Source organism: Engraulis encrasicolus, chromosome 5 (genome assembly GCF_034702125.1).
Source record: "Engraulis encrasicolus isolate BLACKSEA-1 chromosome 5, IST_EnEncr_1.0, whole genome shotgun sequence".
NCBI classification, from domain to species: domain Eukaryota; kingdom Metazoa; phylum Chordata; class Actinopteri; order Clupeiformes; family Engraulidae; genus Engraulis; species Engraulis encrasicolus.
Window position 1 is genome coordinate 40968474 of NC_085861.1, and position 14401 is coordinate 40982874.

The window sequence follows — 14401 nt, forward strand, 5'->3', positions numbered from 1 at the left end:
CACACACACACACACACACACACACACACACACAGTGTGTATGTGTAGCGCTACTGAGTAGAGGGTACAGAGTAAAGGCTACAGGGTGACACTGAAGAAACCGAAGGCTGGAGCTGATTACCAGACAGAGCTCCTCTCCCATTCCTGCCCTTCATCTCTCAATCTCTCTTGCACACTTTCTCTCTGTCTTCTCTCTTTCTCCCCCCTCCTCTTTTCTGTGGGATGCATGCATACACACTCCTTCTTTTCTCAGCATGCCGTGCCTTGGCGTGCATCTTGTGAAATGAAGATGAGCCCATGAGCCAGTGTGTAAGCATTGCTGGCATTCCTGCCTCCTCTCCACAGCACACCACACCACACCACAGCACACCGCACGCTGCCCATGTGACTGAGCACTGACCAGGTCACTGATCTGTGTGATAGGCTCACTACACGCTAGGCACGAGAAGAGAGAAAAAGAGAGAGAGAGAGAGAGAGAGAGAGAGAGAGAGAGAGAGAGAGAGAGAGAGAGAGAGAGAGAGAGAGAAAGAGAGAGAGAGAGGGGTACATGATCTGACAGCCAGGCAGCCAAACAGCCAGCAAGCCAGCCAGCCAGCTGCGGAGTCAACACGCGCCAAGTGGCAAAGTTTGTGGTTTGCGGCTCCCCATGACAGACTGTTAATGCAGCGCCCGAAACCATCGCACTGCTGCCGGAAGGCACATTGGGGGCGTAGAAAACATATCGAGTTGAGATGATGAGAGGGGGAAAAAAACAAGCTGAATTTCAAAGATAAATATGCACATAGATAAAATCAATTTCTGTTTACTGTGCAGGAAGTTTCTTCATCCACCACCACAGAAACAGACACAAAGAATGCAGTGTTCATTTAAACTGTTAGAATATTGATTTAACATCTTCTAGATTGTATTTGGTCCTGTGCTACTCTCAGCACTGCATGTTTTACACATGCGCACATGTCCGTAGATATAAGAAAACAAGACAAGTACAAAGGCAAGGAGATGAGAAAAAATGGTGACATTTTTAAATGCAGAGACAAGACATATCAAAAGGCATTCACTGTACCTGTTGTGAAAGTGGTGACAAATGCCTCCTCCTCAAAACTTGAGCCACGGAGAGAGAGAGAGAGAGAGATCAGGAGTGGGCAAGCCAACCGGCGCAACAGCCGGAGAGAGGCATGAAACGGGAGTGACAGGAGCGCGGTGTGGAACAGCACAGCACAGCAAGGCACAGCACACACACACACACACGCACGCGGCACAGAGGTGACAGCTAACAAAATCCCCTCCGAACCAAAAAAAACCCCCTTCCTGCCAGGAGCACGAGAGGCACTGATAAGACCGGAGAGTTTCTGGCAGCGAGGCAACAAAAAATGACGGATGGCCAGAACAAGAAATATTAAAGACACGATCAGGCACTAAAATCCAAAGGGATCAGTTGCACGGGCTCCCCTCTTCTCTGTCTGTCTCTCTCTCTTCTCTCCCACTGAGGTTGGCTTCTTTTGCAGCGAGCGAACGGAAGGCAGCAGCAAGCACACTTCTTTTTGGCGTGCTCTTGTTTAGGTCATGCTCAAAGTATGCCTGTGCGATGTACTGCAAGCTCAGGAAAACCACATCCTCTGACATGTCTACCTCTTCTCTCCTGCTGAGCTTTCTCTCTCACTCTCTCGTTCGCTCCCTCTCTCTTGTTCTCTCACTCACTCACTCACTCACTAACTCTGTTTCTCTGCCCCCCTCTGTCGTTCTCTCTCTCTCTTGCTCTCTCGCTCTCTCGCTGTGTCTAGCTCTTCCTCACTGCCTCTCCTCTGTGATTGTGTGGAAACGACAGAGCTGTCTAACCCAGACACCAACGCGACGTCTCCTACCCTCCACTCCCTCTCTCCTCTCCTCTCTTCTCTTCTCTCCTCCTTCTCCTTCTCTTCTCCTCCTTCTCTTCTTCTTGCTCTCCTCTTTCTTCTTCTTGCTCTCCCCCTCGGGTTGAGCAGCAGCCGCTACAGTTCCAGTCCGCTGACTGAAGAATCCAATGGAGCAGGAGAGGCAAGGGGAGCGCGAGTGAGAGCGTGTGTGTGTGTGTAAGAGAGAGAGAGCAAGAGAGGGGGAGAGAGAGAGAGAGGAAGAGGGAGAGGGAGAGGGAGAAGGAGAAGCATGAAAGGAGGAAAAGGGGAGAGGCGGGGGATGCAAGAATAAGACACACACACACACACAGACGCTAAATACAAGGAGGAGAGGGAGGAGGAGGAAGAGAGCGGGGTGGTAGATGTAAAGGGGTAATTGAGAGAGAGAGAGGGTGGCATGGAAAACACTAGGTACTGTAAAGACCAGGAAGAGAGAGGGGGGATGCAGGAAGAAAGAGAGACAGAGAGAGAAGAAGAGAAGGAGAGAGAGAGGGGGCGCAAAACAGAACAGGGCTGAAGGCATCAAAGAAAAAAAGAGAAGGGAAGAAAAGAAAAGAGGAAAAACAACAACTCTGAAAGACTGGCCCAGGGGAGTGAAGGCTAGACGGATGGTGGCTCTCCCTCTCTCTCTCTCTGTCTCAGACACTGTGGATGTGGGTGAGAGGTTGCTCGGGGGCCTGACGACGTCTGCGTCTGCCCTTCACACACAGCACAGCACGGGATGGGGATGCATTTTTCATCAGTCCCAGACGAAGAACCAACCTCCACCATCACCATCACCACCAGCACCATCACCACCTCCACCAACACTACTAGTGCTCCTACCATGAAACCCCCGCCCCCCTCCACCCTGACGCCTACACAAACTCCCACCCACCCACGTGCACACACACACACACACACACACACACACACACACACACACACACACACACACACACACACACAAACACACATACACACACAAACACACACACACACACACACACACACACACACACACACACACACACCTTGAGACAAACAAACCCAATATAGCCATGCATCCATTATTCAGGACAATCTGTGTGAGAGGGCAGCCCACGCCTGACACAGACCACTGACATGGAACCTCTTTAGACGCCCAACGGTGCACCCACCNACCCTCCCACACACACGCAAACGCACACGCACACGCAAACACACACACACACACACACACACACACACACACACAATAATACGCTCAAATCTCACACACACACACACACACACACACACACACAATACTACGCTCCAATCTCATACACACACACACACACAGACACACACACAGACACACACACACACACACACACACACACACACACACACACACACACACACACACACACACACACACACACACACACACACACACACACACACACACACTCTATCCTCACAACAATCCATTCTGAACTGGGAAGATGGCCACAACACAACCCAAACAATTACGCACTGGGGAATGGCCCCAAAAACCACAAAAGGCAACCGATATACACACAAACATGGCCAAGATGGCGCTTTTTTACGTGAATGAACTTCAGTACAACAAAAAAGATCTTCAGCAGTTGGTGGTATTGACTTGTGTTTGAAGGAAGCAAACACAATTCTGTAGACCGAGCTTGCTCTTCCAAGAAGCAACATAAACATCAGCGTAGCAGGAAGCTCTTTTCGGCTGTGAACACATGGGTCACGCTGCCGTGCATTGTCCTCGACCGCGCAAAGGAGAGCTGACAAAATAATCGCTCACCCAATAACCCTCTTCTGGTGTCAGCGTGAGCCACCATAAATCACAGATAAAGGAGAGGGGGGGAGAGAGAGAGAGAGAGAGCGAGAGAGAGAGAGAGAGAGAGAGAGAGAGAGAGAGAGAGAGAGAGAGAGAGAGAGAGAGTCCCTACGCCCTTCCTCCCCGCAATACCATTGGGTGAGATCTGGCGTATTCCGTTTCAGAAGCATTTTATTTCAGTCAAATTTCAATCTGACAAACTGTACATGCCAATTTCTTTTTCTTCAATGCACAGAAGTTGCCCTTGTCAAACCTCACTTCAGGCCAGGAATTAATGATAGGGCGCATGAAAGCACCGGGCTTCCTGTTCAGTCTACCACTCTATTGCCCTTGCAGGGAAGAGAAGAGAAGAGAAGAGAAGAGAAGAGAAGAGAAGAGAAGAGAAGAGAAGAGAAGAGAAGAGAAGAGAAGAGAAGAGGAGAGGAGAGGAGAGGAGAGGAGAGACGAGACAGTGGGTGGTTAGTGATTCATAGGCTTTTTAGAGGCCACTGTCTCTTATAACAGACATCCTTTGGCCCCCGCAGAGTGAGAGGCAGGCCGGCTGACACAGAAGAATAAAAGCAATATGATAATAATAAAAGTAAAATATATATATATAATAAAAGCAGGAGAGCTCCGGCAGGCAGGAATCCTGTTGTTTCCTATCCTCATTAGGACATAACTAAAGCAGGAAGTACACGACTGTGAGGCGTGGTAAGGAGCGCTTCCTTCAGCAGCAGCCAGAGTAGCAGGCAGGCAGGGCGGGCAGGGTGGTGAGTGGAGGGGGGGGGGGGTTATGGGTGCTGATCTTCCATGCATAAGACTAATTACTGTACTCTGCCACCATAGCCCTGAGCAGCAGTCACTTTGGGGGTGGTGGGGTAAGGTGGGGTGGGATGAGGTGAGGTGAGGTGAGGTGGGGTGGGGTGGGGTGGGGTGGTGTGTGGGTTGGGTGGAGGTAGAGGGAGGATGAAGAGTGGAGGAGGCAGGGGAGAGGGGGCTTTCTCTTTTTATTTCATACCCCTTGAAACACTCTTGGGAGATTGCCTGAGATAGGGGCCCAGTGAGCATGTGAGTGACAGTTGTGGGGGTTACAAGAGGAAGAGGAAAAAGGGAATAATAACAAAATGGAGGCCGAGTGCACTAAAACCCCCATTTCAGCCTGCATCCAACCAAACAGGATGCTTCCCGCATCCTTAGGCTATGATGGGAGCCTCACCATTATATCTTAATTTTGGTTTCCCCCAAGAGACAGACATGAAAACAGCTCTCAAAAACATGGCCTTGGACAGACTAAGAGAGGAGAGATGGTTAAAAAGACGAAATGTATGTTTCCATTTAATTTTTGCACTCCATTTGTGAAGAATACATGACACTATTAACTAGGCTATCCATAGTAAGCATGTAATTTTTTGCCATTCTGTATGATATCCGTGTGATATCATAGTGTTCATACATAATTGAATCCAAACTGATGAGACCAAGAGAAAATGAGAATAGCATATGAGGAAAAATCACAGCAATATCACAGATCATTAGTACTGCAGTAAAAAGCACATACAGCATACGGGACCAATGACCGACATACTCCTACATTGTAAGTCTCTTTAGCTTGATTTAGTGTGGAAAAGAGAAAGGACTTGTTAGGATGACTGCTTGTGTAAGATGTGGCACTGTTCCTCCTACTTGAGAAAGTCCAGTCATTTTTTTTTTTTGCTCTGCAGCGGCCTGTGTTATTCTTATCACTGCTTGCAAAGTAATCAGTTTGATTTCATCAGATTCAAATGTTCCAGGTGCTTTTAATTACCAGTGTCATAATGGTAACCGTGAGTGATGCCTTCTGGCGAAATGAAAACAGATGTGGTCGCAGATGGACGAGCCGCTGCCTGGGTTATTTCTGAGATGGCGTCGCCCCCTTGTGTTGGAAGAGCAAACTTACAGTGTTGGTGATGTGACCGTGGGTGCATCTCGTCATCAAACCTCTCGTCCTCGCCTTGTGCTTGTGGCCTTGTGCTTCACTGACATCCCGTCTCCTGGAAGAAACATATAAAGTTTCCCTTCTTTTAACAGGGGCGACTTTTGGGGGACTTTTCCCCATACAACATCCCGATTGCAAATGACAAAATGATCTTTGAACTGTGATTTTGCAAGCTAGTGAATAAAACTTATATTGGCAATAATGTCTTGCCTGACAACACAAGGCCAAAAGCACAAGGTGAGGAGGGGAAATAGGATACTGAAATGGTTATCATCCAATCATTAGGGTTGTTGTGGGTGTGCTCTGCCTCTGACTATCTTGTCAATGAGCCAAGGTCTTAGTGGTCAGAGCCCCCATTTGGTAACCTTGAGGAAAGGGCTTAAATTTGGGCAATGCAACTTTTGCTACCACACCTTGGGCATGTGTAATCTGAACAGAAATAATACTAACGGCTTTATTGGGATTGAATTGATAGACACATCTTGATATGCACTGAATGGCACTGACAGGATGACTGACACTGCAAGATATATAGACAAATACTGTAAAAATAATAATAATAATAAAAAAACACATTTCTTAATATTGTAGTGTCACAATTATTGCATTTTCTACGTACAGAGCTATGATTCTCCATTAGGTACATAAATTAAGAGTTTGAATGTCCTTCTTTACCAAGAGGAGGAACATGTTCAAATATCATATGAGTGAAACATTCAAATATAGAGTAAATTAGAGAAGCACCAAGCTTTTTTTCTGACACATATGTACAGTTTGTGCTTCTTGCATACGTGGCTCGTAACATATCTGAACAAGGGTTAGAACAACACACAATCAAAACCAGAATAGCAGGTAACCCTTTAAGGCTTATAATGATGAACCTCTGGTACGCTGCCAGACACACACACACACACACACACACACACACACACACACACACACACACACACACACACACACACACACACACACACACACACACACACACACACACACACACACACACACACACACACACACACACACACACGTACATGCACGCGTGCGCACACACCTTACAATTCAGTGGTTGACACACTGTTTTCATTGTGTTGTGAAGTGAAAGGTGTGAATTTCCTTTTGATCTTTGCCACTCTGCCATGCATTTTTCATTCATGTCAGACGATGCATCATAATGAAATCCCTGACTGCATCAAAAAAACCTACTGAGTACTGTATATATAAAAGTAGTATATATAAAAAGTGTATATATAAAAAGTGAAGACACATCACTCTTTGTCGTACGGTTCACTATTGTGTGCTTGGCAAGTAAGGTTTTCTTTTTGGTTACCACCAGAAGAGAATAACTTAATGAAAACATTTTGAAAGCTCACATTTTGTCCTCAGCTGTATCAAACTAGCCTGGTCCTTACCATCCCATAATACTACCATTTCATAGAACAGAGCCAATCTCTTGGCAGAAGTATGTAGGATGGCGCGCAAGGCTAGTATCAAACAGTATTGTTCTCTTGATCTGACCGTCCTGAGTTTTTACAGTGGGCAAAAGTGCAGAGAAGAAACTTTTGATATACATGCATTTTGAAAATGATTTGACATCAACAACCATCAGCCAACTTAAGCTGTATCAGGCGCTGTCAAATTGGGAGCGCTATTATCATGGATGAAAATATTACTGTAATCTAGCAGAGGTAGGCAGAGGTAATTTGTCTGTCTGTTGTCTGTCTCTCAGCAGGATAACTCAAAAAGTTATGAACGGATTTTTATGACACTTTGCTGTTAGTGATCCATGATTTATTTTAAAAAAGACGCTTCATCATTGCAGAAGAGGGTTAATTTTGACATTCCAGTGTCTAAATCCACAAAAAACAAGGCAGAATGACTTGAAAAAATTAAGGTGTGTAACATAGTCAAATGTTCTATCAAACAGCTTCCTTGGCAGAGGTTTGTACTCTCTGAGTGCATTTCTAGTTTACGTAAATATAGGATGCAGCCATCTTCCAAATGCATACTTTTATTCACACAATAAATGTGTGCAGTGTCTCTGGCGGCAAACTGGTCTCATAGGAGTCAATGTTAACGGCTAGCTTGGAGGTAAAATTTGCACTGCCGTACTCAGAGAACGGTTGAAAGTACAGGAGAAAGGTAAAAGTCAATTATTTAACTCAAGGGGATGTGCAATATGAGCTTATTTCAAAAAATGGGACAGTATCACTTTAAGATCACTTCAGATCATATCATAGAGATTGTTCTCTTTGTCAACATCACTATCAGGACTTCATTGAGAAGATCTTGTGAGTCAATATCAAGGAGAGCGTAAATTCCAATCCCAATTCCTTGGACATGCTAGACTATTGCACTTCTGTGTCTTTGTATAGGTATAATATTATGAACTTGAAAGTCCTGAAGTAATAATGTGACGGAGGACCCTCTCAATATGCTCATTGTCACCAAGCAACAGCACTTAAAAGGGCAAGTTTATCTGCTGTTATATAACTGGAATTCATTTCCTGTACATAGCCGAGATCAGCGTAAAGTGTGCTGAGGGGTCAACCACAGAAAAAGTATATAATGGTAGATACTGATACACACCTTTAGGCAACTTACTCTAAGGGCCAAAACATACCAAGGCGGAATGGAACGGTCCCGGGACGAACGCGGTCTTTCTGCTTAGTTTTGGCCGCCGTGTTTTTCTCTGCCTTTCACACTGACAGCGTCGGTGTGCGCGGCCAGTCCTATTCAAAACCCTCCCCACAGCCAACGCTAGCATGCTACTTTGCCATTCATTTGAATGAGACACCGCTGGTCGCCGGCGTGAAAAATACGCTCGAGTTCTATTTTCCAAATGCAGCGCGGCGCGGAGCCGGCTCCCGCGCCGCTGACGCTCCACTACCGCCGGTTGGTGTGTAAGGACAGATATGTTTCAATGTATTTTCACTGACGCCGGTAAAAACCGCGGCCGTTCAGCGCCGCTTTACCGCTCTGGTGTGTAAGACCCCTAACTCTAGTTTCACAAGATGAATCCAATGTGCAGTAAAGTGCTACAACAAGCAACAGGTCAAATTAGTTTAGATGTAGGCCTGAAAAAACGTTTATTTATTTTTTGCATGAAAAGGCTTTGCAGACATTACATTACATTTCATTACACTTAACTGACGCTTTTATTTATCCAAAGCGACTTAACAGGGCGAATACACCGGTCGCGACGAGATTCAAGCGACAAAGAATTGCCTTTGTGCAGCAAGAGCGCTACGAGCTATTTGTATAATATTCCCAGGTGTTCAACTACAAACAAATCGCCTCTAGTCGCCTGAATCGTTTTTGTCGCGTGACTCAATACAAAATCATTACTTCCGTCGCTCGTCTCGCTCAGATCATGGCCGGTGTATTCGTGCGGTTACAGTTATTATTTTTCAGGGTATTGGTTACAGTCCCTGGAGCAATGTGGGGTCAGGTGCCTTGCTCAAAGGCACTTCAGCCATGGATGGAGATGTAGGGAGAGGTCAGGTGGGATTCAAACCTGCAACCCCTAGATTAAAAGACCAACTCTCTAACCACTAGGCAACAGCTGCCCCCATACAGACATACTTCATCTACGTCATACTTCACCTACTTTTCCAATGCAATCAACCGTCTAATAATCAATCACACCATCAACTGCAACACCAAGAGCAGCCCATATCATGAAGCAGGCGTGTTGTCTAACCCTTGTAAGGTGTTCGGGTCATTTTGACCCGTTTTCAGTTTTTGGCTTGAGAAAAAATAGTATCAGTTATTATTCTTTCGCACTGATATTCACTGGCTTTGGCTCATTTTCAGTGAGGAACATGAATCGGAAAAAAAAAAATTGTGACCCCCTGCACATTTCTATTACACAATCATTTTGACCCGTATCACTTTGGGGGGCTAATACATCAATATTTTCTAAACTTTGTGATACATCAGTGATCACAAGTTGAGTAGACAAGGCAGAGGGTGAAGTATGTGGAAAAAGGAGTGCAGAGTCCCTCAGTTGTGAATCGATATTTCAACCTTGGGCGATAAGACCGCTCGTGGTTCAATCCGAGACATTGGATTGAGTTTACTCACTTTCTTCACCGTCTCCTTATCTTTCTCTCTCTGTATCTCCCACTCTCAAAAACATAAATAAACAGAAATTCACAGGCATGGTAAGGGAACATGAGGGTGAATATGAGCTATTCTTTTTTTTCATTTTTAATAATTTTTCTATATGCCCGGGTCAAATTGACCCGAACACCTTCTATGTAACCAAAACACGAACACCTTACAAGGGTTAAACTATAGCCACTAATTTATTTGACATTGTGTCATCATGTACAAAGCAAACATTTGGCATGTGATAAAAGCCAGTGATTAGGATATTATTAGCAGCTACAGTAGGTCAAACTGGTGTGCCAGTACCCAGGAATCAGAAGTGGGTGGGTGACTCACTACAAATGAACTGACTCATTCCAAACACACATACGTACATGTAGACATTTTGACGTTTTGTCTTTTGTCAAATCTGTTTTGACAGATACTTGGCTGTAGATGTATTCACAGATAATAACAAATATTTGAATGTGAACAAATGCACAAATACTTGGAAATGAAGATATTTTAAAAATGATCACGCAATACTCTGACCGATGACTGCCTGCTTTTTTATTTTTTATATTTCAATATCTTTAAAACAGGATAGAATTGGACCACAATGCTTTGTGACAAGATAAAGGAGGTCTAAATGAAGACCATTTTCAGTCTAAACTCCATTTTGATCGAGTATATGAAGTTACTGCACTTTGCCTTTGCAGGGCAGTATGGATACATGTCTCAACTTAACTTAAAGGTACACTGTGCAGGAAATTGTCAAAAAGGTACTGCAACTGTGCTGCTCATTGAAGCTGGGTTGCCTATTGCCAAATTTGATCTTTTCATGAAAGTTTACAAAGTAATTAACTACTATTTTTAGTATGGCCCAAGTACATTCACTTTTGTAGCCAAAAATGGCTATTTCTGGAAATTCAAAATGGCGGACCATGGAGAAGATACCCCTTTTCATATATGAAAAGTCCAATTTTCCCAGTCATAATGAATACTTTGAATTTGATGGTGGTGGTAAGTATTCATGAAAAAGGTAACATTAGTGAATGGGTAGCATGGATTCTGGAAATAAACAACTAAAGGCGGAATTCTCCTGTCTCCCATTAAGTCGGTTTTACGCGCGCACCTTTTACGAGCTTTCATCTTGCGCGTATTCTCCGATCTGGAACATCGCCACACCACCTCGCTCTTAACTCCGAAAAACAGTGCGTAGCCCAACATGGGCGTGATATATGCTAAATGGGGCGATGAGTCTTTTCCAAGTTCATCAGTTGTGGCTACCAAGAAACCATGGAGCATGGATTTTCAGATCAACCATGTGGAAACCTCAGCAGTCCATTGAAATCCAAAACTGAACTTCAACTTTGAATTCAAAACCACATGGCAAAAGTTATCGTGCAAAAGCATTTCAAAATCTAACCTCCGCTCCTTTCCACAGACACAAGGCGAGTAGTGGAGGTGAGATAATGAGATGGAAACGCGATGTGTCCCATTCGCGGGAACTCAGCTCAGCGTTTTGGTGCACATCAACAAGGTTGATTGAAATAATAAACATGATGAAACGTTTTGTTAAAAATGGAGTTTGGTCTGTTGCCTAGACAATGCCGGAAATTAAAAACTGATTGAAAATGCTGATCATTGCCTCTCAATTTCCACAGTAAGAAACACATTTTATTAACTGATTTTAAAAGTCCTTCTCCGCTTCTCTGTACAGCAGCAACGTGACATTAATATCATTGGAAATATGTGGATCTCAGCTGTCCGTCAGCATATGACACTTGCATGCATGCTGAAGAATGAACAAGGAAATCGATCATCATGAAAAACCGGAGACTTTATACTGCAATGCCAAGCCAGGACTTAAACACGCAGCTGATGGGGTGTAATAGAGACCAGAAGCAAAATGCCAAAGACGTGCTCAGATATGTAGGCCTACCTTTTTACGTTTAGCTGTAATGATATTCAGGAAATATTTTGTGTCTTACAAATACAGATAGGACAACCTGTAGCCTACCTCAATACGTAGGTTGATGGTGGTTTTGTATGTCGGGCATCAGTCCAGAAAGTTTAATTGGCTACATGCACATATGCACGAGTTCCAATAAATAAGTGGAGGAGTTGCAATAACTCCTTTTCTTAACGTGGCTACAACATAGTAAAAATTGTGAAGGTTGTTTTTGAATTAGCCTATGGGTGGCTGTCCAGACGACTGGAACAGCACTCTAAAGTCTGATGTGCTTGTCCACTAGTGCATGGTGCAACAAGGTGTTTTTGGTTTTGGATGCAGTCCGTGGGCACAACATAATATGATAATATGATATGATATGATTGTTTGTAAGGTCACCGATATGAGAACATGCTCTGGGCAGCTCGTCATATTTGGCCACAGTTAATGTAGAATGTTTATGTGAAACTGTGTAGTTTATAAATACAACAACAGAGAATTGAGTTTCGATTTGGACTCACGGTGACGGTAAGGAACATCAACAAAGCATACCGTGTTAAATGTTCCAAATGCGAGCCAAGCGAGCATCAAATGCAATATTACATTTTGCCTCATAGTGGCGCTTGACCTTACTACAGCCCTTTGAAGTGCGTAAAGGCAAACGTGCGTAAGTGGACGGGAGAATGCGCTTAGAATTAATTTACATGAGAAACTCCTTGCTTTTGGCCTGGACCCACCCAAAGCGCGCAACTGGTGAAACCACGCGTAAGCCCCGTTTAGTCACTGACTTCAGTAAACGCGGAGGCGTTGTTGCACGTTTTTTTTTTTAATTACACGGGTGGGAGAATACAGCCCTAAAAATCTTACACAGTGTACCTTTAACAACTGGTGCTGTAGTGTTGTAAAGTTCACTTCAAATACACATGTATCAGAGAGTTACGGTAACTTCTTACTTGAATCTTTACCACTGATGCTGCAGTTGCACAAGATGAAAATTAAAGGGAGACTAGGCAACATTTTCAAGTTAGTTAATCACCTTCACGAGTCATCTGACTTAACAGCCAAAAAAGGATTCCACTGACCACTTCAGCAATTTGTGGGTAGAAAACTCCACTGGCAAACTCTGACAGATGGCTCAGAACAAACATTGCAAAATAAACTAAAATAAAATAAATAATAAATAAATAAAAATACACCTCACTTGACAGGATCAAGTTTGCATCAACTACTGACATTTAAGGGACAGAAAAAAACATTCAAAGCATGAAACGGAAAATAAATTTTAAGTCAGTGTAGATTGGCCGACACACATTTATGCAGGCACCTCCACTATTGTCAAGCTTTGCGTTCACTATCTGCCCATGCATTACTTCATCTACATCCCCAATGTAAACAGCAGTCTGATCTGTTTTTTTCATTCCACAATCATTCAAGCTCCCATTGGCTAAGAGATAAACATCCTCTAATCAATCTAAATACCGTATCTCATATCAACTCCTACTTCACAAACAGCTGTCCATATCATGGGGGCAGGTTGTTATATAAACCATGGCCTCCAATTTATTTCAACTTGCGTCATCCGGTACTACGCAAACATTTGCACCAGCGATTACATTACTATGAAGTCACACTGGCGTGCCAATACCCAGGAATCAGGACCGGGTGACAATGCAGATTCTTTTTTTCTTGAAATTGATCCAATACAATGCTCCCAAATCTACACAAATGGCCAATTCCATGTAAATCATGCATGTCCAGGCGCATGATAAACACACACAAAGGTGATGAATTGTTTTAGTATTCTCTGGCCCCTGAGAGTAATCTATCGTTACAGTCTCTATAGAATTAATCATTGTTCCGTTTGTTGACCAGTGCCTTGGGAGAACCCTCTCCATTCACATAGGCCTTAATGCCAAAGTGTACCCGGCGTAGTGGCACCACCCAGGCATATGCGTATTTGCTTTCCACAGGGCTGTGGGATAAAGGAGTTATGGCTTTCTGGCATCAGCCCCTTATTCTTCTCAAGTGTTATTAATAGAGCAAGAACACGTGTATGTGTGTGCAGTTCCTTGTTGGCCACAAGTATATAAAGGTGAGCGGGCGGCAAACAGGGCACAACCTGGACTTCACCAAGACTTCAGCACACTAAAGCAGGTAAGCCAAGACCACAGCAAGGTATAGAAATGGACATTTGTATAGTTAATTGTTGCTTGTCATCACGTTACAAATTAGGAGCAACATATTTCATATTACATATTATACTAAATACCCGTGATGAAATAACATCCATAGCTGGTGTTTAAGTTATAAAGTGTTTGTACCATATATCATTTAACTATTCTCTCAAATCAGATAAATCTAAACAATTGTTTCTTTTACAATCACTGTGATTATTAAAAAGAGCAACATGTCAGATATGTGGCTACGCATGTAATGTGACAAAAGCAAGTATTAGTCTACACCAGGGATGTCAAACTCTGGCCCGGGGGCCAAATCTGGTTTGTGGTGTCATTTTATTTGGCCCGCAATATAATTTCAAATATGTCTTATAGTTGACCCCCATACACCATTAATATATACTTGTAGCATAATAAGACTTGAACATGACATTTGGTGTGTCACGGGGATACGACTAGTAGGCCCAGGCCAGTGAAACGTATGTGTAAATACAAGAATTACGTAAGTATGTGTATGCA

The 14401-nt window shown here is 43.8% G+C and overlaps 1 protein-coding gene across 2 annotated transcripts in view; it reads right to left on the reverse strand.

Moving 5' to 3' along the window:
* The window catches only part of LOC134449451 (raftlin-like), a 145071-nt gene extending 139362 nt beyond the window's left edge, over window positions 1-5709 (reverse strand). The window contains exon 1 of one of the 2 annotated variants that reach the window (XM_063199388.1): window positions 5621-5709. In XM_063199388.1, the coding sequence (XP_063055458.1) occupies window positions 5621-5656 (36 nt within the window). In that variant the 5' untranslated portion in view covers window positions 5657-5709. Of the gene's footprint in view, window positions 1-1063; window positions 2045-5620 lie in introns of those variants that run through there. The other variant, XM_063199389.1, reaches the window with a different exon arrangement.
* Between the last annotated feature and the right edge of the window lie 8692 nt (window positions 5710-14401).